This window comes from Vulpes vulpes, chromosome 12 (assembly GCF_048418805.1).
Source record: "Vulpes vulpes isolate BD-2025 chromosome 12, VulVul3, whole genome shotgun sequence".
Classification (NCBI taxonomy): Eukaryota; Metazoa; Chordata; class Mammalia; order Carnivora; family Canidae; genus Vulpes; species Vulpes vulpes.
The window spans coordinates 7,655,506-7,677,851 of NC_132791.1; the positions used below are offsets into that span (position 1 = coordinate 7,655,506).

Below are 22,346 nucleotides of genomic sequence, written 5' to 3' on the forward strand. Positions count from 1 at the left end.
GGGGGATACCTGGATACCTCAGTCAGTTAAGTATTTAATTCTTGATTTCTACTCAGGTCACAGTCTCATGGTCAAGAGATCAAGGACTGATTCTGCTCTGTGCTGACATGGAGCCCCTGTGTATGCACATTTGTGTTCTTTCTCCCCAAAGAAAAAATAGTTAAAATGCAAAAAGGAAAAGAATAGAACTAGGTTTTGTTTGTTTGTTTGTTTGTTTGTTTGTTTTTAGTAAGTAAACTCAACATCCAGTGTGGGGCTCAAACTTATGACCCCAAAACCAAGAGTCGCTCTACCCACTGAGCCAGCCAAGCACTCCAGAGCTAGTATTTTTTTTTTTTAAGATATTTATTCATGAGAGACAGAGGCAGAGACAATGGCAGAGGGAGAAACAGACTCCCTTGGGGATCCCAATGTGAGACTCTTTCTTAGGACCCCAGGATCATGACCTAAGCCAAAGGCAGACACTCAAGCACAGAGCCACTCAGGTGCCCCAGAAATAGTGTTTTTAACCAATAATATGTAAGATATAATATTTTGAACCAGTTGGTCACCATAATAATACTGAATGATACAATTTTGTGAGGATTTGATATTTCATTGATTCTCAGGCACACCTTTTAAATATTAACATTTCTGACATCAGGGGTGCGTCCTTAAGTCAATAGTGTGTTAGTCGATAGTGCCAGTTTTTATTGCCAGCAATTTTTCTTTCTAGATATTGAATAAAATTATAGGTCTTAAAATTTGAAGGCTTCTTAGATTACATGAAATATGTATGATAGAGTGCATGGAACAGTACCTAGTATTTATTAAGTAATCCGTAAATATCCTTGTTTTTATTTTGCTCTTGTAAAGGATGATTACAGGTCCCCAACTTATGATGGTTTAAGATTTTTCAGCTTTATGATTATGCAAAAACAATATGCATTCTGTAGAAACTACACCTTGAATTTTGATCTTTTCTTTGGTAAGTGATAAGCAGTGTGATATTCTTAGGATGCTTTGTAGCTGCAGCAGGAGAGCTGCAGCTCCCAGTCAGCCATTCAATCACAAGGTTAAACAGCCAGTATAGTTAAAACTATTCTGTACCCATAGCATTTTGATTTTCTTTTTTTTTTTTTGTACATTCTGATTTTCATTTTCAGTATAGTATTCAATAAATTACATAAGTTGTTCAACTCTTTATTATAAAATAGGCTTTGTGTTAGATGATTTTGTTCAACTGTGGGCTACTATAAGCGTTCTAAGCATGTTTAGGGGAGGCTAGGCTAATAAGCTAGGCTGGTAAGTAGGTTAAGTATATTAAATGCATTTTTAATTTAGGGTATTTTCAGTTTATGATGTGTTTACCAGGATGTAACCCCATTTATAAGTTTAGGAAGATCTGTATACATATTTCTATATATAGTTCTAATATAAAATGAGGTCTAGTTGTGGAATAAATGGATCATAGGATTGGCATAATATACTGAGGGGAGATTTGTTTGGTAGACTCTAGAGGGACAGGCATATAGGATGAAAATTAAACCAGGCCTGGATTTTAATTGTACCGTTTAACCTCTCCGATTCTTAGTTTTTTTGAAGGATGAGAATTAGAGATACGTGTGTAATCCTAAAAATGTCTGTGAACTGACTATAGGACAAGAATATTTTCCTGTGATGCCTATTTGGGACACCCAGGATATCTTTGAGTTCTTTTTTTCTTTTCCCACTCCATATCTTTTTTTTTTAATTTTTATTTATTCATGATAGGCACACAGTGAGAGAGAGAGGCAGAGACACAGGCAGAGGGAGAAGCAGGCTCCATGCACCGGGAGCCTGACGTGGGATTCGATCCCGGGTCTCCAGGATCGCGCCCTGGGCCAAAGGCAGGCACTAAACCGCTGCCCACCCAGGGATCCCTCCCACTCCATATCTAATTCATTAGTGAATCTTTCTATGTATATTGAGAGTCCAGCCATTCTCCACAGTAACTGCTGGTCTTGTGGCTCCTCATCTGGATTATCATTATAGTTCCCTAACTGGAGTTAGAGTCTCTGCTTCTCTCTCTGTGTTATTACAGACTATTCTCAATACAGTAGCCAGAGAGATCCTTTAAAAAGTAAATCGGATCATGTTACTCCTCTGTTCAAAACTCTGTGTTCCTCATGTCACACAATAGCATTTTTTAGAATGGCCTTCAGTGCCACACATGCTATTACATGCCCTCTAATCTCTTTATTTCTGTTTTCCCCTTGCTCACTCCCAGTAACAGTTGCCTTCTCAGACTTTTCTAGAACATGTAAGGCATTCTATATCAATTTTCTCTGCCTCCAACATTCTTCCCTCAGCTACATAGTTTTCTCCTTACTTTCTTTAAGACTTTGCCTGGGGGATCCCTGGGTGGCTCAGCAGTTTAGCACTTGCCTTTGGCCCAGGGCATGATCCTGGAGTCCCTGGATCGAGTCCCACATCAGGCTCCCTGCCTGGAGCCTGCTTCTCCCTCTGCCTGTGTCTCTGCCTTTCTCTCTCTTTGTGTCTCTCATGAATAAATAAATAAAATCTTAAAAAAAAAAAAAGACTTTGCCTAAATGTCACTTTAAGTCTTTCCTTCACCGCCTGTTTATTCTTACTTTTATTCTTTTTAAAGATTTTATTTATTTATTCATTCATTCATTCATTCATTCATTCATGAGAGACAGAGAGAGAGAGGCGTAGAGACACAGGCAGAGGGAGAAGCAGGCTCCATGCAGGGAGCCTGACGCGGACCTGATCCTGGGACCCCAGGATCAGGCCTTGGGCTGAAGGCGGCGCTAAACCGCTGAGCCACCTGGGCTGCCCTCACTGCCTGTTTAAAATTGTAATTCTCCTCTTCACCTGTGGCTGTTCCTTATCCTACTTTTAAAAAAGCACTTATGACTTTAAAACATAGTACATAATATAAATTTTTTTTCTTATTATTTGTTTCCTTCTGCAAGATTGTAAGCTCCGTACATTACGGGAAGGTGTTTTTTTTTTTTTTTTTCCCCTCTCATTCACTGAGATTTTTCCCAGCGGTTAACGACCTAGCTTTCAAAAAAAAAAAAAAAAAAAAAAAAGACCTAGCTTTCATAGTTGGGTGCTCAGTAAATATTTATTGGATTTGTTAAATGAAAGAATTTTCTTGTTAAGGCAATCATCATACATATTGAATTCAAGATGTATGAGCTGTGCTGTATAGTAGGAACTAAATATTCAAATGAATGGTATTTGGTTGCATGTTATGAGTTAGGCTTTTGGAGGAATAATTTAGTCATTTAGAAAGTTAACTTTTGGGGTGCCTAGGTGGCTCAGTTCATGATCCCAAGGTCCTGGGATGGAGCCTCACATCCAGCTCCCTGTTCAGCAGGGAGTCTGCATCCCTCTGCTCCTCCCCCCACTTGTGCTTGCTGGTGCCCTCGTGCAGTCTCTCACTGACTTGCTCACTCTTTCAAATAAATAAATAAAATCTTTTTTAAAAAAGTTAATATTTTATTGCTGATATGCCCATATAAAATGAAGGTATTCAAGATCATTTTACTGAAACTGGTTCATAAATGAGATTTTGAAGGTCACCACAGCTGCATGTTTGAAGAATTTGCCCCATTGTTGCCTTTTAAAATTCTCACTGTCCTAAAATCTCAGCAGTGGCAGCCTTGGAAAGGAAAATATCATAAATGAACAATGTGGTAACTATTTTGGAGTGGTGGTGGTGGTAACTTTTTAAAGAAATATGTTTAGGCACAATCACACATTTAGTAGATGGAGAGTGTTAATGGGGCCACAGTGTTTGTGGGAATATGATCTCCAAGTCATTTGTAGAGATAGAGTTACCAGTAATAGCTAGTGCCTTTGGGTTCTGGATGTGCTTTGGGTAACAGGAGGCTGTGAAAGGATGAATATTAACAAAAGACTGAATTAAAAAAAAAATGATTCGAGTTACTGCCTCATGGTTAATCTGAAAGCCTCACTGAATATTTAGTTTATTCCCTTCTCTGTGTAATTTTTATTCATTTTTTTCAATTCATATTTTAAGCAAAAAAGTTTTGAACATAGATGCCATGTAAAATGTTATAGTAGGTTCTGTGGAAAAGGATATAAAGGTGAGTAATCAGAGATCATAATCAACAAGTATATAAAATATGGTGAGACTTTTACATATCACTTTTATTTCTGTGTGGAGAAACAGTTAATAGAGCATGATTAACATGTGTTTTCTGTTCTGGAAAGTGTTCACAAAGTCTAAGACTGCTAGAAATTTAATAGAGGGGGCTACTTTGGCTTTATGGGAGAACTTGGATATTAATTTTCAATATTTAAGATTCTTTTATTTAAAAAAGTACTAGGATTATAGACAATTCTGAGGTAATTTTGATAGTCTATTTTTTATGGTCATACCATAAAATGTATGTGTCTTAATAGGGTAAAACAAATGATATACTAGTCTGAATTTCATATGCATTTTAGGTATAGTCTGAAATTTAACCTGTAATTAATGGTTTATTTTCAGAATCTTCCTTACATGTTACTATTTCTCTCTTTTTTTTTTTTTACATGTTACTATTTCTCAGTTGTGTGGATTGCCTTCTATCACATTAGTAATGTTTCTATAATGCTAACTAAAACCACTTCCCATCAAATTTGATAATGACACATTTTATTTGTGCTGCTTAATTACAATATTCCTTTCCTTTGTTGCTCCTTTGTATTTCATTATTCTTGAACAGGAGAGAACTTCAGTAATTGATAGTTGAGGCTGTGAAGCTGATTGGTGTGTTGACTTAGCCAGAGAGCTAATAAGTCCACAGAGCAACTGCTGCATTTACGTAAATTTACTGCATGTTTCTAAGGAGACTGTTGATCCAGTGTTTTCATACAGCCCACTTCCCATGATGTCTTCTTTATTTGGCTTGTTTGAGCCTTTTTCTATAATGTTAATTTGTTTATTGGTAACACAGGAGTCTTTATCCTGCTTATTTTCCACCCATCTCTTAATCTATAATGTCATAGTAGTCAGCCCTTGTGAGAGATACTCAATTTACCTAGTTCTGCATTGCTCTTTACTTACTATATTGGAAAATTGCTTTTCAGACACTTAAGATATAAATATTAAGTAGTTTTCAGAAATTTCTTTTTGTACTGAAGTAGTCTGTAATTATAGGTGGTGATGTGTTTTCAAGAGAAAGAATTATGTCTAGGGAAGAAAAGTTGCTTTTTAAAAGAAGGGAATGTTTAAAGTAATAGAGAACTAATTGAGCTTTTCTCATCTTTTACAGAGCTTTTACAAAGTAATAAGAATTTTGGGATTTGAGCTTTGTAATATTAAACCTTTGTTTTCTATAACTTGAAAATGAATTCTTGGGGGGGAAGCTTAGCCAGTAAATTTTGATTATCAGAATGCTTTTCCTGTGACTGCATTTTCAAATGTAAGCCCCTTTTGCTCGACTTGCCTTTTTTTTTTATCAATCCTGAAATTATTAGGGTCAAAATACATATTATTTGATAAATATGATTTATTTTTTATAATGAATAGCCCTTTTTCTGATATAAAACAGAATTTTTAGGTATGAAATTTTAGGATCAAATCTTTTTTCTTGTGTATTAAGTATAAAAAATAAAAGTCATTCTAACACTTTACTCGATAGTGTTTGTTTTACTTATGTGTAATTTTGGACATACTTTCTTTTAAAAGCATCTCCTGTTACTCTTGAAAGATCTAGTAGAATTATCAGATTTAAATGTTTTTATTTTGCAGCCTCTGCAGTGTTCATTAATTTCTTATTATGACAGTTTATATTTCCTGTGGAAGCATTGAATGTGACAGTTCAGATGTTATATTAATTTATTTAAAATGTCATGAATTTAAATTATTCTGGTTTTTCTATACTTGAATATTTGATCATGTATTTATTTTATTTTTAAAAAAGATTTTATTTATTCATGAGAGACATAGAGAGGCAGAGACATAGGCTGAGGGAGAAGCAGGCTCCCTGTGAGGAGCCCGATGTGGGACTTGATCCCGGATCTTAGGATCACACCCTGAGCTGAAGGCAGACGCTCAACTGCTGAGCCACCCAGGAATCCCACCATCATGTGTTTATTTATGTATTTATTTTAAGGATTTTTAAAAAAGATTTATTTATTTATTCATGAGAGACAGAGAGAGGCAGAGACACAGGCAGAGCGGGAAGCAGGCTCCCCACAGGGAGCCCAATGTGGGACTCAATCCTGGATCCCAGAATCACGCCCTGAGCCAAAGGCAGATGCTCAACCGCTGAGCCACATAGGCATCCCAAGATATTTTATTTTTAGAGAGCGAGCATGAGTGGGGAGGAGGAGGGGCAGAGGCAGAGAGAGAAGCAGACTCCTTGATGAGTAGGGAGCTGGATACCGGGCTCCATCACAGGACCCTGCCGAAGGCAGATCCTTAACCAACTGAGCCACCCAAGTGCCCCTTGATTACATTTTAGGCTAAATTTTTCTCTTATAAGTTAGAAATCCAAATGGTCATTGAGAGGTTAAGAATAAAGTTTTAAAAAATCTGTTAAATGAAGAGTTTTATTATATTTGATTGATTCATCATTTAACCATGAGAGGAATTAGGCCAACTGCGAAGTTAGGGAACATAGTCCATAGAGGACTACCCTCACTTTTGACACCAGTTTTAAGTCTCGAGGATTTCCAAAGCCCTGTGGTGAGGTCCCATAATTTGCTAGAAGGATTTATGCAGCTCACCGAAAGCTGTTGCAGTCATGGTTACTGGTTATTACAGGGAAAGGATATAGATTGAAGCCGAGAGAAGAACATATGGCCAAGACTGGGGAAGTACTAAACACAGAGCATCCTTTGTCCTCTCTTTATGGCATCAGGACACATTATTTTTCCAGCATCAGTGTGTGGCAGCCCTTAAGTAGTATTGTCAAATACAGAAGTTCACTTGCGCTTTAGTGATTAAGTATATTTTTTGTCTAGAAGCTCCTTCAAATAGTCATTATTATTGATTGCCTTTGAAGCTAATCTCAGTCTTCAGGCATGACCGAAAGCCAACATCCACCCTAAATCACATGTTGATTTTTTTGGGGGGGGGTCTGTCCCTACCCTAAGACTGGCAGTGACCTAAATCCTCCAAGTTTAAAAAGAAAAAAAAAAGACCCTTCTTTTAGGCATGACTTTCCTGGGGTTTAGAGATTACCCCCCAGGAGGAGAAGGCAAAAGCCAGACCTCTCATTGGCAAGATTAAATTCTTTAGTACAGGAACAGTGAATCAAACTCTGAGTAATATAAAAGGAAGTGGTTATGTGCTAATTCTAATAATATTTGAAAGACCCATATAGAAATAAAAACACTTCTTACTAGTCATTTGGAGTGTAGTAATAACTTGAAGTTACTCTACATTGTTGAGTAGGAACCAGAGATTTCTTGCAGTCTTAATTTTATGCTCACAAAGGAAAAATATTTCACTTCTGAATATTTATTATTTATTTTTTTAAAGATCTTATTTATTTGTTCATGAGAGACACACAGAGAGAGGCAGAGACCCAGGCAAAGGGAGAAGCAGAGCCACAGGCAGAGGGAGAAGCAGACTCCATGCAGGGAGCCCGACGTGGGGCTTGATCCCGAGTCCTCAGGATCATGCGCGGGGCCAAAGGCAGGCCCCAAACCCCTGAGCCACCCAGGGATCCCCTGAATATTTATTTTGAATAGAATACAAGATACAGAAAATACTACATTCTAAATGAAGTAATGTAGCATAATTTATGGTATCAATAAATTATAGTAACACTAATATTTAATAATGGGATAGTTAAATATGCCATTATAAAGTTTTAAGAATCCATTAGAAATAATTATGAAGAATAAAAATGTAGCAAAAGCTTATCAGTTATAAAAGGATTACAGAGAGGTGCATAGATTCATATTATAACTTTGCAAAATGCACTTAAAATGAATTATAAAAATCTGGCTATTTAACATCTATAGATTTATTCTGAGATAATTGAATAAGTATGCAAAGTTGCGTAAACAAGGGTGGTTATCGTGAAAATTTTTACTCTTTTTTGTTTTTTGTTTTTCCTCTTAATCTTAACAGAGCACTGCAGGAAAAGTCCTAATGCCCAGGCCGACATACACCTCTCATTCCCAGAGGTCAATCATATGGGACCTTATTAGATCTCCTATGTAATCCTATACAAAGAGGGTTTCAATTTTATTTATTAGCAATGGATATATATTATATAAGAGTTTGTTACGTAAAATGCGGAAAGCATTGCTTTCAGTTTTTAAGCCTATTTTATCAAAATCAAGTCATCTGGATGCCTGAGCACCTGCCTTTAGCCCAGGGCGTGATCCTGGGACCTCAGGTTGGAGTCCTACGTTGGGCTCCCTGCATGGAGTCTGCTTCTCCCTCTGCCTATGTCTCTGCCTCTCTCTGTGTGTCTCTCATGAATAAATAAATAAAACCTATTAAAAAAAAGTCATCAGGGTTTTTTAATCTTTGTGTTGTTTTTTTTTAGAATGGTAGGTGACATTTCTTTTTAAAACTCTAGAAAGTTTTCTTTATTGAAACAATGATGCCTTTCACCTTTTGGAGATTGTTATATAATACTAATTACAGTGAATACATGTAACTTTGGAAAATGACTGGGTAGACTGGGTAATTAATCATTTGTGTTTATTGCCAGTGTTTAAGGATACCTATGTGTTAGAAATATTAATCTTCAGTGACCTGTGAGGATGGGTACCATTATGATCCTTTTTTTATAGTTGAGCAAACTGAGCCTTAGGTTAAATAATACGTAGTATCATACAACGGTAAATTTAAGGTTGTGGAAGCTGTTCAAACCTAAATATGGTCTATAAGACTATATTTTAATTTTTTTTTAATTTTTATTTATTTATGATAGTCACAGAGAGAGAGAGGCAGAGACACAGGCAGAGGGAGAAACAGGCTCCATGCAGCGGGAGCCCGATGTGGGACTCGATCCCGGGTCTCCAGGATCGCGCCCTGGGCCAAAGGCAAGCGCCAAACCACTGCGCCACCCAGGGATCCCCAAGACTATATTTTAAACCACTTTACTATTAGGTTTCTTTATTTATCACAACTTTGTTTATAGTAGTTTGCAGTTGGGTACACATCAGAGCTTTGGAAATATACAGGTTCTGCCTCAGCCTAGACCTATTGGTTAAGAATCTTTGGAGTGGGACCTGATAAATAGTTTTATTTTATTTTATTTTATTTTATTTTATTTTATTTTATTTTATTTTATTTATTTTATTTTATTTATTTTATTTTATTTTATTTTATTTTATTTATTTTATTTTATTTTAAAGATTTATTTATTCATGAGAGAGACACAGAGAGAGGCAGAGACACAGGCAGAGGGAGAAGCAGGCTTTCTGCAGGGAGTCTAGCGTGGGACTCGATCCTGGGTACTCTGGGATCACGCCCTGAGCCGAAGGCAGATGCTCAACCGCTGAGCCATCCAGGCGCCCCAAATAGTATTTATTTTATTTTATTTATTTATTTTCTTAGTATTTATTTTAAACTAGTTATATGATTATAATGCATAACTATGGCAGAGAGCCATTACATGTAATGTACCTGACGATATGCTGTAGACTATGGGGAAATATAATCAATTGTAAGATGCAATAATTGACTTCAAAGTGGATGAAAATAAACTTTGTTTACATATTTGACAAAATGTGTGATACTGATGGTTATACATATAGGAAGAATATATTATGCAAGTGTGCTAAAATCCTAAAACATACATTTTAATGCCACAAGACAATAAAATTAAGTTCAACCTCTTCATTTGGGGATAGGAAAATTTTCAAGGATGTGATATTATTTATCTGTGATCAGGAGGCAGGAATGGATGTATAGTGGAGGGGTAGTGTTTGAGGTGAAGAATAGCATAAAGAGGCAAGAATAAAGATGATGTGTCTGGGGCGAATGATAAGACAGCAACTGTGAGTAGGAGGTCCTGGTTTGAGCTTTTAATAACCACTGCAGTAAGTTTAGACTTGATTCAATAAGCAGCAGACAATTTCATGTTAGTGGTTGATTGATGATTTCCTGGTTAGGAAATGAGTTAACAGTTTATTGAATGAGATAGAAACAGAACCATGAGTAACTCCGTTCTCTCCCCAGATGGAAACTGACATGGCATGTGTGCATTAAGAAGACTGCAGATAATTCTTTTGGATCTTAGCTGTCAAGCACCGTGGGGTCTGTGTTAACAGTTTGACACCTTCGCTAGACGCATTTTAAGTCATCTCATGCGCTTCAAGGGAGTTCTTTCCTGAAAATTTGTCCTTTGTTAGTTTTTTCATATTGAAATTTTAGAGTAAGAGTTGGTTCCTCACAGGGGAGGTTGATTCTTCTTTGGGTGGCAGAAAGGTGTGTTGTACTTTTAGCTCACTTCCCTTTTAGCTCACTTCCCTTTGTAGTGGCTGACTTTCATGACACTGCTTTATTCTTTTTTTCATCAATCTATCTGTTAAATCCTTTGGTAGAATTCTTACTTTCCATTCCTTTGAGCTGTTGTATCCTTTTACATTTTATTTAAGAGCAGCTGTTACATTTTCTTAATTTTTTTTCATTTTACAACACTCTTATTTACTCATAATTTAGAGTTTTGTAATTTTTCTACTGTGTGTTGCCTTTTGATTGATCTTTGTGGGGTTTTCTGTTTGTTTTGTTTTATGTTTTTTTGAATGTTGTCTGCCTTTGAAGGTAGGCCTTTTGGATCACCACTGTATAGGCATGAACTCTTGAGAATGAACTGTAGTTAGTTGGCAGCTTGATCAATCTTTTCTTATCCCTTGAGGATTGATTCAGCATAGGTATTGGTAAGGACTATTTTAGGCTGGCAAGTCTCAAGTCAATAGGAATCCTCTGGCTCAGAATGATACACCCCTCTCATTGTTTTGTTTTTGTTTTTTTAACTGTATATTTGGAAAAAATTTAGAGATGTAAAGATACTGTGGAGGGGTCTTGTGTACCCTTCACAGTTTCCTCCAGTGGTTACATTTTAAGTATAGTACACTATCAAAACAAAGACTTGACATTGATACAATGCCTATTTATAATTGTTTCATTTTATTGCATGTGTCAAGTTAACACCATCAAGATACAGAATTGATCAGTCATCACAAAGATCTCCCTTCTGGTACCCTTTTACAATCATGCCCATTACCTCCCCCCAACCATTTCTGCTCCCTTGCAACCATTAGTCTCTTCCATCTCTATAATTTTGTCATTTTGAGAATGTTAAAATCATAGAATATGTGAATTTTCATTTTGAGAATACAGTCGTTTGAGATTACTGTGTATATTTCATTTTTATAAAGAAATCATCAAGCTGTTCCAAGTGGCTGTACCATTCCTGTCAGCAATGTATGAGAGATCCACTTTCTTGCATATCTCCACCTACATTTGATATTGTCACTGTTCCTTATTCTAATTGTTCTGATAGGTATGTGGTGATGTCACAGTCTTAAATTTTATTTGAAGTGTTCTCTGTGGTTTTAAAATTTGCATTTCCTTAATGTCTAATGATGTTGAGTATCTTTTCATGTGTTTGTAGGCCATTTTGTCCATCTTTGGAGAAATGTCTTTTCAAATGCTTTTTGCCTATTTTTTAAAGATTTTAAATATTTATTCATGAGAGAGGCAGAGACATAGGTAGAGGGAGAAGCAGACTCTATATGGTGAGCCAGATGGGGCACTCAATTCCAGGACCCTGGGATCACGATCTGAGCCAAAGGGAGAGTCAGACACTGAGCCACCCAGGCATCCCTTGCCTATTTTTTAATTGGGTTGTCTTTTTATTACTTAGCTTTTGCAGATATTTTCTCCCATCCTCCAGCTTGTGTTTTCATTTTTTGATGATGTCCCTTGAAGTATAATAGTTTTTTTTTTTTTTTTGCTTTTAAAGCTTTTATTTAAATTCCAATTAACAGGGGCACCTGGGTGGCTTAAACGGTTAGGTTAAACATCTGCCTTAGGCTCAGGTCATGATCGCAGGGTCCTGGGATTGAGCCCTGCAGACTCCCTGCTCAGCGGGGAGTCTGCTTCTCCCTCTCCCTCCGTTCCTCCTTCTCCCTCTCCTGATCTACCTGTCTTTCTTTCAAATAAATAAATCTTAAAAAAAAAAATTCCAGTTAACATACAGTATAATACTAGTTTCAGGTATACAGCATAGTGATTCTCTACTTTCATATATCACCCTGTGCTCAATCACAAGTGCAGTGTTAATCTCTATCACCTATTTATTAAATATTCCCCTCCACCCACTTCCTTTTGTTCTGTAGCCATCCTTTTGTTCTCTATAATAAGAATCTGTTTCTTTGTTTGCCTCTCTTTTTTCCCTTTGCTCATTTGTTTCTTAAAGTCCACATATGAGTAAAATCATTATATTTGTCTTTCTATGACTTACTTTGCTTTGCATAATAGTTTCTAGCTCCATCCATGTCGTTGCAAATGACAAGATTTCCTTCTTTTTATGGCTGAATAATATTCCATTGTGTGTGTGTGTACACACACCACACACATCTTTGTCCCTTCATTACTTGGTGGACACTTGGGCAGTTTCCATAATTTGGCTGTTGTAGATTAACACTACTGTAAATATTGGGGTGCATGTATTCCTTTAATTAGTATTTTTGTATTCTTTGGGCAAATAGTGCTGTTGCTGGATTGTAGGGTACTATTTTTAACTTTTTAAAGGAACCTCTACAATGTGTTTCACAGTGATTGCACCAGTTTGCATTCCCCCTGACAGTGCAAGGATTCCCCTTTCTCCACATCCTTGCCAACACCTTTTGTTTCTCCACCTGTTGGTAAGATCTGACAAGTGTGAGATGATAACTCATTGTAGTTTTGATTTGCATTTCTCTCATGATGAGTGATGTTTTCATGTGTCTGTTAGCTCTCTGTGTTTTCTTGAGAAAATGTTCATGTCTTCTGTCCATGTTTTAATTGTATTATTTGTTTTTGGGGTGTTGAGTAGTATCATTTCTTTATATATTTGGATACTAACCCTTTACTTGATATATCATTTGCAAATATCTTCTCCTGTTCCGTAGAATGCCTTTTAATTGTGTTGTTTCCTTTGGTGTACAGAAGCTTTTTATTTTGATATAGTTCCAGTAGTTTATTTTTTTGTCTCCCTTGATTCAGGAGACATATTTAGAAAGAAGTTGCTATGGTCGATGTCAAAGAATTTAGGACTTTTACAGTTTTATGATTTTATTTTTTTCAGATCTCAAATTTAGGTCTTTAATCCATTTTGACTTTATTTTTGTATATGGTATAAGAAAGTGGTCCAGGTTCATTGTTGTCTAATGTGTAATTTAGTTTTGACCATAGTTTTGAACTCAAGATAAATGCAGCAGTATAGTATATATTCTTTGGTGACTGACTTCTTGTGAGATTCATCTATATTATTACATGGAGCAGTAGTTCATTCTTAATACTATAAATCACGAATTACAAAAATCTCTGTATTCTCACACTGTTGATGGGAATGCATAGCTGGTACAGCCACTCTGGAAAACAGCACAGAGGTTCCTCAAAAAATTGAAAATAGAGCTACCCTATGACCAAGCAATTGCACTACTAGATATTTTCCCCAAAGATGCAGATGTAGCGATCTGAAGGGGCACCTGCACCCCAACGTTTATAGCAGCAATGTCTACAATACACAAGCTATGGAAAGAGCCCAGGTGTCTGTCGACAGATGAATAAAGATGTGTGTGTGTGTGTGTGTACACACACACACACACACAATGGATTATTACTCAGCCATCAAAAAATAGGAAATTTTGTCATTTGCAATGACATGGATGGAACTAGAGGATAATTATGCTAAGTGAAATAAGTCAATCAGAGAAAGACAATTTGCAATTTCACTTACGTGGAATTTAAGAAACAAAACAGGATCATAGGGGAAGGGAGGGAAAAATAAGACTAAATCACAGAGGGAAACAAATCATAAGAGACTTAAAAAAAAAAAAAAGATTTTATTTATTTATTCATGAGAGACAGAGGCAGAGACCTAGGCTGACAGAGAAGCAGGCTTGCCACGGGGAGCCTGATGGCAGGTCTCCGTCACAGGACCCTGGGATCATGACCTGAGCCAAAGGCAGATGCTCAGCCATGGAGCCACCCAGGTGTCCCAAGAGACTCTTAATCATAGGAAACAAACAGGGTTGGCTGAGGGGAGTGGGGGTGGGGGTGGGATAACAAGGTAGTGGACATTAAAGAGAGCATGTGATATAATGAGCACTGGGTGTTATATAAGACTGGTAAATCACTGAACTGTACCTCTGAAACTAATAGTACACTATATGTTAATTAATTGAATTTAAATAAAAATGTTTTCATTTACTTAGGAAAAAAATCTGTCCATTCTGTCGTTGATAACATTTGATTTTTTGCAATTTGATGAGTAGAAATAATGCTGCTGAGAACATTTTTATATGTTTAGGTTCACATAAGCATGCAATCTCTTGAGTATATCCGTTGAAGTAAAATACATAAGGATTGTAGGATAGTCATATATTCAACTTCAGTATATTAGGTCAGTTTTCCAGAGTTGTGCTAACTTGCACTTCAACTAACAACTTACTAGTTCTGATGCTTCACAATATCATCAACTCTTGATATTGTCAGTCTTTTTTAATATGTAGTTTTATTGTGGATTTAACTCTCATTTCTCTAATAACCAGTGAGATTAATCATCTTTTCATATGTTTATTGGATATGATATTGGTCACTTAGATATTGGTTAGAAAAAAATGTTTATTCCTGGCTCACTTACAGTGTTGGTGGCTGTTATGAAGCTATGTGTTCTTATTCTGAAAATCAAGCTGAAAGAGCATCCTCTATTTGGAATATGCTCTTATTTCAGAGGAAAAGAGGAAAGGATTTACAGAAACTACTAATATCTTTCGAAGCTTCTGCTTGGGTTTAGTATAGGTCATGTTATTCATATTCCACAGGCCAAGCATATCACAAAACCATGCTCAGTGTCAGTGGGTGAGGGAAGTATTCTCTCACAGGAGGCATTAAAGTCACATGACCATGGATGGGGGTGAAAAATCCTTTCACAGGAAAAGGAGAAAGTGCAAATACTTTGGAACAAAAATTAAGTCTACCACTTTGTTAGATGCCTGTTGAACTCTTTTGTCATTTTTAAAAGATTTTATTTATTTATTTGAGAGAGAGAGAGTGCGTGCGAATAGAGGGAGAGTAAGGAGAAGCAGACAGTATGGTGATCATAGAGCCTGATGCAGGGCTTGAGCCCAGGACTCTAAGATCATGACCTAAGCCAAAGGCAGACACTTAACCCACTGAGCTATCCAGATACCCCTTTTGTCATTTTCTTTTTATCTTAAATTTTTCTTAGGATTAATAATGAGAATTTTTTTCTTCCTTTTTTCTTTTTCTTAGTAAGTTCTAGATATAAAACTGAGTGGCTCAGTCTGTTAAGCTTCCGACTCTTGGTTTTGGCTCAGGTCATGATCTCAGGGTCCTGAGATATATCTCCGCTTAGTGGCTTGAGAGTCTTTCCTCTCCCCTTCTGCTCTTCACTACTTGTGTATGCTGGCTTTCTCAAATAAATAAAATCTTTTTTAAAAAATCACAGATTTTAAAGGATTTGGTCAGCATAGAAATAAATTGCATCTTTGTGTTCAACTTAAAAAAATGCATAGATATGAAGAAATGGGGATTCTTAGTGGGTACTACACAAATTATTTTCACATGAGTACTTAGAAATAAATATACTACAAAAACTTAACATTTTAATATACTAAATCTACTTTAAAATAAGTTAGAAAAACAGTTTTGTGAAGCCCCTAAATATGATTTTTGGTACTTCAAATATAACATCTGAAGATAGGGTGTGTTCAAAAAGGGTTGCAGGATTATGTCCCCATTTATGTGATAGAAATTTTTTTAATAACCTGTGGGTATGCAATAATTTTTCTTCTGTAAAATTTACTTCCAACCTTTAGGTTTTGTGATTCTTAAGGACTTCTCCTTAAATGCCTTGACATTCAGACAAAGTAATATTAACTTTTGATAGTTCTGGTAGTAAATGTAGACCATTATCCAAGGCTTGCTTTATTAATATAATATTGCCCTTGCTTTCCAGCGGGGATCTGATGAGCTTCTTTCTTCTGGTGTTATTAACGGACCTTTTACCATGAACAATTCTACTCCTACAGGTGTGTATGGTGAGTTTTCATCTTCTCAAAATCTAAAATGTTTACTTTCCTTGAGTTAAAAAAAAATTTACAGTGTTCTTAGTTTGCTCATCTTATAAATAATGGCACTTCAACAAATGTCTGTAACAAAAAATTTATTGCAGTAAAGTTTACATAAATGAAATTACCAGTTACAGCTCTTAAGTTTTAAGAATTAATTTGTATTTAATTTGATACTTTTTTAAATTAATTTTTATTGGTGTTCAATTTAATTTAATACTTTTTTGATTGATGTTCTTTGTGTTACATAGTTATGATAAACTGTCAATAAGTTGGTGACCCAGAACAATAGAGTTAAAGAGCTGGTTGTAAAAGCTTGTATTTAAAGATGATTTAGAATAATAGAAGTATTAAAACTGTAAGATCACATGATTTTTAAAAACTGGAACATAATTTACATTCCATAAGTTACCACATGGTTTAAAAATGTTTTTGAAATTTCGGGATTGTAAAATGAACTGGAGGAGTGCAGTACTGGAGGGGCTAGTGAGCAGTTAAGAGGTTATTGATGTATAGGGTGTCTAGTTAGGGATGATAATTTATTTGTACAAGGTGAAATTGATAATAGTGGGTGTTTAATTCAATGTTTAATAAGGGATTTCATCGATGATTTATTTTCAGGTTTTGGACTTGGATAATTGGATAGATAAGTGGTGGTCCATTCATATAGAAAATATGAAATATTTTCTAATCTAATATAGAAATATAGAAATATTCATATAGAAAATGTAGGAAGAACAGAGTTGGACAACATGACAGGTTTAGATTTTTATGTATTGAGTTTGTGGTTTCTTTGCATCATCCAAATGGGAATGTTGGGTAATCATTGGGTTCTCTGGTCTGAACATCATGAGAAATTTGGAAGTTAGTGTCATCCACAGTTGAAAAGGCATGAAGATTAGAGAGTTTCAGAAAAGGCCAGATCTTTATCCAAATGTTTTTGAGTTACTAGGGAATGAGTGGACCTCACTTGCCAGAGCCTGAGCTACATGGTTTGAGAGAGTGAATAGCTTTTATGTGAGGACTGTATAAGAGAAGTGGACTAGGTTCAGTTAAGGCAAAAGATGCAAAGAAAATTCATTGAAAAGATTAAGAATATATGGGAATTGCTTAACCACAGAACATTGCTCTATAGTACTAAATGGAAAGATTTTATGGGTAAGACAGCAGCAGAGAATTTGTTCATGTAAAAGTGTGAACAGAATAATATGAGCATGAAACTAAAGCAGCTTTCGCAAACTTGAGCTGACATCAGAATCACCTGGAGGGCCTGTTCAAGCATGGTTGCTGAGTCCATACCCAGATTTTCTAATAAAGCAGATCTGAGGTGGGTCCTGAGAATTTGTATTTCCGCCAAGTTCCCAGGTAGTGGTGATGCTGCCATTTAAGGAACCATACTTTGAGAACTGGTTTATGAAGAAAATGCTAGAATCTAACATCTCTAAATCTGATTATCTTCTTGGTGTAGTAGGCTTGTAAAAAACTGTCTGCCCTTAGGGTGCCTGGGTGGCTCAGTTGGTTAAGCCCCTGACTCTTGATCTTAGCTCATACTTTGATCTCAGGATCGTGAGTTTAAGTCTCACCCAGTGTGGAGCCTACTGTAAAAGTCCATATTCCTAGAATTATAGTATATGTAGGGTGGGGCCCATCTTGTTTGTTCTTATTTTAAAAACAGGTCACTTTGGTCACGTTTATGAACTACCAGGATGGATGACCAGAAAGATTTCATACTGATTACTTAGGAAAGGAAAGAAATATGAAATGGGAGTGTAGCTGGCAGCAGCGGTTTGTTGTGTTTTGCTTTTATGTTTTGAATTTCTTCTTGTATCCCATTCCATTCTGTATTTAGTGTTGCTCTTCTTGAAGCATACCCTCTTTTGTAGCTATTTCCACAAAGCTTTATAAATGGTAACCTCTCAGATTTTGACTAAAAATGTCTATTTCATTATCACAATTGCAAGCTATCTAGAAGTTTAGGTTGGCAGTTATTTTTTTCTCAACACTTTGAAGGCACTGTTTTATTCTTTTGGCTTCTTTTGAGAAGTCTGTTGTCAGTCTTTCAGTCTTGGTTATTTGTAGGTAAAATTACTTCTCTGTTTTTTTTTTTTTTTTTTTTTTAATTCATGAGACACACACACACAGAGGGGCACAGACACAGGCAGAGGGAGGAGTAGGCTCCATGTAGGGAGCCTGATGTGGGACTCCATCCCAGGTCTCCAGGATCACGCCATGGACTGAAGGCGGTACTAAACCGCTGAGCCACTGGGGCTGCCCTGTTTTTTTTTTGTTTTTTGTTTTTTTTTAAAGATTTTATGTATTCATGAGAGACATAGAGGAAAGAGAGGCAGGCTCCCTGTGGAGCAGGGTGCCTGATGCAGAACTCAGTCCCAGGACCCTGGGATCACGACCTGAGCCAAAGGTAGACAACCAACTGAGCCACCCAAGTGCCCTTCTATGGCTATTTTTAAACATTTTTCTCTTTATTTTTGTTCAGTGGTTTAACTAGCTATTTGTAGGTATGCATCACAGCTTTTCAACCCTGGATGCTCACTAAAAGAGCTTAGGAAGCTTTGAGGAAAACATAGATACCTTGACCCACCACACAACAATTCTAAAATCTTAGGGTGGAGTGGATGGGTGTGGAGGTCTAGGCACTGTTTTTTGTTAATTTTAAAGCTTCTTAGGTGATAATCTAAGGTTCACTACTTCATTTATCCTACTTAGGAAGTGACCCAGCTCTTCCCAGAACTGCCTCTTCTTAGAACTCCAGTTAGACATGTATAGGACCACTTGATTCAGTCCTGCATTTGTTTTAACCTCTTACATTCATTGTCATGTCTTTCTCTTTAAGGTCTTGTATTTTAGATAATTTCCTTAAAATCGTTTTCTGATTCACTCGTTCTCTATTCAGCTGTCTAATGTGCTTTTTAATCCTTCCATTAAATATTAGCTTATTGTCTAGAGCTTTTCCTTGTGTGAGTCATAATTTTTAGCTAAGTTGTTTTTTCTTCTGTTGAGAATCTCTAAGGTGTTTTGTGCTTGCTCTGCTAGACTTTCTAAGGTATCACCAGCCCCTAACATGTTCTAATGTATATGTCAATTTATTGTCTTGGAGACTCTTATACCAGGGAGGAAGAGAAAATTCAAAATCTAAACATTTGCATTTCCCCATCAGAATCTGAAAGAGATAAGAGATAGGCTTCCTTTTTAAATCCTTGCTTGCTTGCTTCCTTCCTTGATGGGAAATTTCTTTCTTTCTTTCTTTCTTTTTTTTTTAAGATTGATTTTTTTTTTATTCATTCATGAGAGACACACAGAGAGAGGCAGAGACACAGAGGGAGAAGCAGGCTCCCTGCAGGTAGCGCAATGTGAGACTCCATTCCGGAACTCCAGGATCACGCCCTGGGCCAAAGGTAGCGCTAAACTGCTGAGACACCCAGGGATCCCTGATGGGAGATTTCTTTTTTTTTTTTTTTTTTAATTTATTTATTTATGATAGTCACACAGAGAAAGATGAGAGAGAGGCAGAGACATAGGCAGAGGGAGAAGCAGGCTCCATGCACCGGGAACCCGACGTGGGATTCGATCCTGGGTCTCCAGGATCGCGTCCTGGGCCAAAGGCAGGCGCCAAACCGCTGCGCCACCCAGGGATCCCCTGATGGGAGATTTCTAATTTTAGTTTGCTTTCACTGAGGGGTATGGCTATTGACATGACACCCAGAAATTTCACTTTTGCGGGGGCTGTGAGGTCACTTAGCAAAGATATTTTTGTGATATTTCATCTAATATTTGCAGATTTCTAAAAGCTTTAATATTTCATGATTTTGGTGCTGTATTCCTTGACTATAATAAAGAATCCTAATTGGCTTTGAACAAATTTGGAGAGAAAGGTTTTTAGGGCTCATTTATAAAAGAGGTTTTAATCCCTGTGTAAAGTAGTTTTTCAAAGATACAAGAATTTTAAAAATCGCATTGATAATGGGTAGGTAAGAGATCAGGTATACTGCCGTATTGAAGGACCTTTTGGTATTCATTATAACCTTATCACAAAATTTTTGTGGTTCATTTAATCTACATGTGGATTTAAAATAATTTCTAAAATTTGATACTATAGTATCTCTCTATTAGTAGAATATTGCTTGTATGGTAAAGGAGTTCCAATCCAGTTGCAAGTCCATGTCTGCCTTATAGGACTGTCAGAACAGTATTTTTATCATGACACTATTGCACAATACTTATATTTGTCTTATTATCTCAAAAAAAATCGATCTTTAATGCAGAACTTTTTTTCTTTCTTTCTTTCTATTTTTTTTTTTTTTTTTTTGAGAGAGAGAGAGAGAGGGAGGAAAGAGGGTAGAGGGGGAAGGAGAGATAGAGAACCTTAAGCAGGCTTCATGCCCAGCATGGAGCCCAAGTTGGGGCTCAATCTCATGACCCTGTGATCATGACCTGAGTCAAAATCAAGAGTCAGACACTTAACTAAGCCACCCAGGTTCCTCTTTAATATAGAACTTTTAAAACTCAATTTTCATTAGTATTAGATATTTTACTTTTGGTAGAATGACTTTCCAAAAGCTTTATTTTGATCCCATCAAAATGATTGAACATTGAATCATTATTGGGTAATAACTGATTTTTCATTGTTAGCAAAAGATGATAAAACGGACATAATTTAGCTGTTGCCAAAGTTCTATTAATGAGGTCAACATATTAACACCTGTTACTTTACCCAAGGAGAAGAAACTTCACAAATTAAATTAATTCACAATTACAAATTTGTGGTTTTACTGCAAGATATGAAATAGAATTGGTGATAAGCAAAATTGTGCCTTTCCTTCTGGGATCCTGATCTGTGATTTCGTGTTTGTGGGTCTTATTTTATGTCCTTTGGTAGTTATGAAAATGTCTTGCACATTTCTTCATGAATTGTATACTTCTGTTTTTAAATTTAATCTTAGGGAAAAAATAAATTTAATCTTAGGAATTATGACAGAGACTGTTGTGTAATACTTTTCTGTTTTCTTTAGTGATAGAACCCTAATTTTTATCTGGGCATGTTGCCTCCTAAATTAAACAGCTACTTTTCATTCTTCCTTATAGCTTCCTTATAGATCATGTGATTAAGTCCTGGCTAATGAGATGTAAGTGCAAGTTATAGAAGTTACTTCTGGAGCATTTCTACATGGGTACACTTTTTCCTCTTTTATCCTACTGCCTGCAGGAGTTTCAGTTTCCATGTTAGATGAGGAGGATGAAGGCTATACCCTAACAGAAAAACAAGTAGAGCTGAGTCACTGATAACTATATGTCACCATTCCAGATTTGGAATTTCTACATTTAGACTTTATGTGAGCAGTGATTTTTAAAAAGCAGCTATTATTTGAAATATATTATTATTATTATAGGACTATGATTTCAGATAAACGTTAACAAATGAAGTCAGCCTTATAATCATGCTGGCCTTTTTTCTGGACTCTCTGTAAGGGAACCCAAGTAAACATATTAGAATTGCTAAGTTAAAGGGACAGAGATCCAAGTTTGGGAAGGCTGAGGCAACTGGGGGCTAAGCAGTGTATGGGAGAGAAGAGTGCTCTGTGAGAAAAGTGCTCCGGAATCTCTCTTTGAATCTGTTGCTAAATAGTAAGCCACACGTGCCTTACCAATAAGAGTACACCAGCTCTAGCATAAAGCCTTCTCTAAACGCACTCTAATAAAGCTTAAAAACAAGCTCCAAAACAGTTGCCTGATCTGAAAGTACCATTTTCTCCAGAAAAGAATATATTAAAGGAATAAATAAATTCTAGTGCTTACAATGTTGACTGTTCAATCAAAAATTGCCAAACATGGAAAGAACCACAAAAACTGTGACCCATAACCAGTAGGAAAGTCAGTAAACAGAAAGAGACCTGGATGGGGCACCTGAGTGGCTCAGTTCAGCATCCAACTCTTGGTTTTGGTTCAGGTCATGGTCTCAGAGTCCAGAGATCAAGCCTCATAGTGGGCTCCTCACTCAGAGTCTTTCCTTCTTCCTCTCCCTCAGTGTCTCCCTCTGTTCTTGCACTCACATG

At 36.4% G+C, this 22,346-nt stretch overlaps 1 protein-coding gene across 15 annotated transcripts in view; it reads left to right on the forward strand.

Moving 5' to 3' along the window:
- Positions 1-22,346, forward strand: part of PTBP3 (polypyrimidine tract binding protein 3) — a 123,058-nt gene that overhangs the window by 24,552 nt on the left and 76,160 nt on the right. For 7 of the 15 annotated variants that reach the window (XM_072727697.1, XM_072727699.1, XM_072727701.1 and 4 more), the window contains one exon: positions 16,167-16,239. The exons of 1 other annotated variant lie outside the window; for it this stretch is intronic. In XM_072727697.1, coding sequence (XP_072583798.1) covers positions 16,218-16,239 — 22 coding nt within the window. In that variant the 5' untranslated portion in view covers positions 16,167-16,217. Of the gene's footprint in view, positions 1-16,166; positions 16,249-22,346 lie in introns of all 15 variants that reach the window. 7 more of the 15 variants (XM_072727700.1, XM_072727696.1, XM_072727694.1 and 4 more) reach the window with 1 other exon arrangement.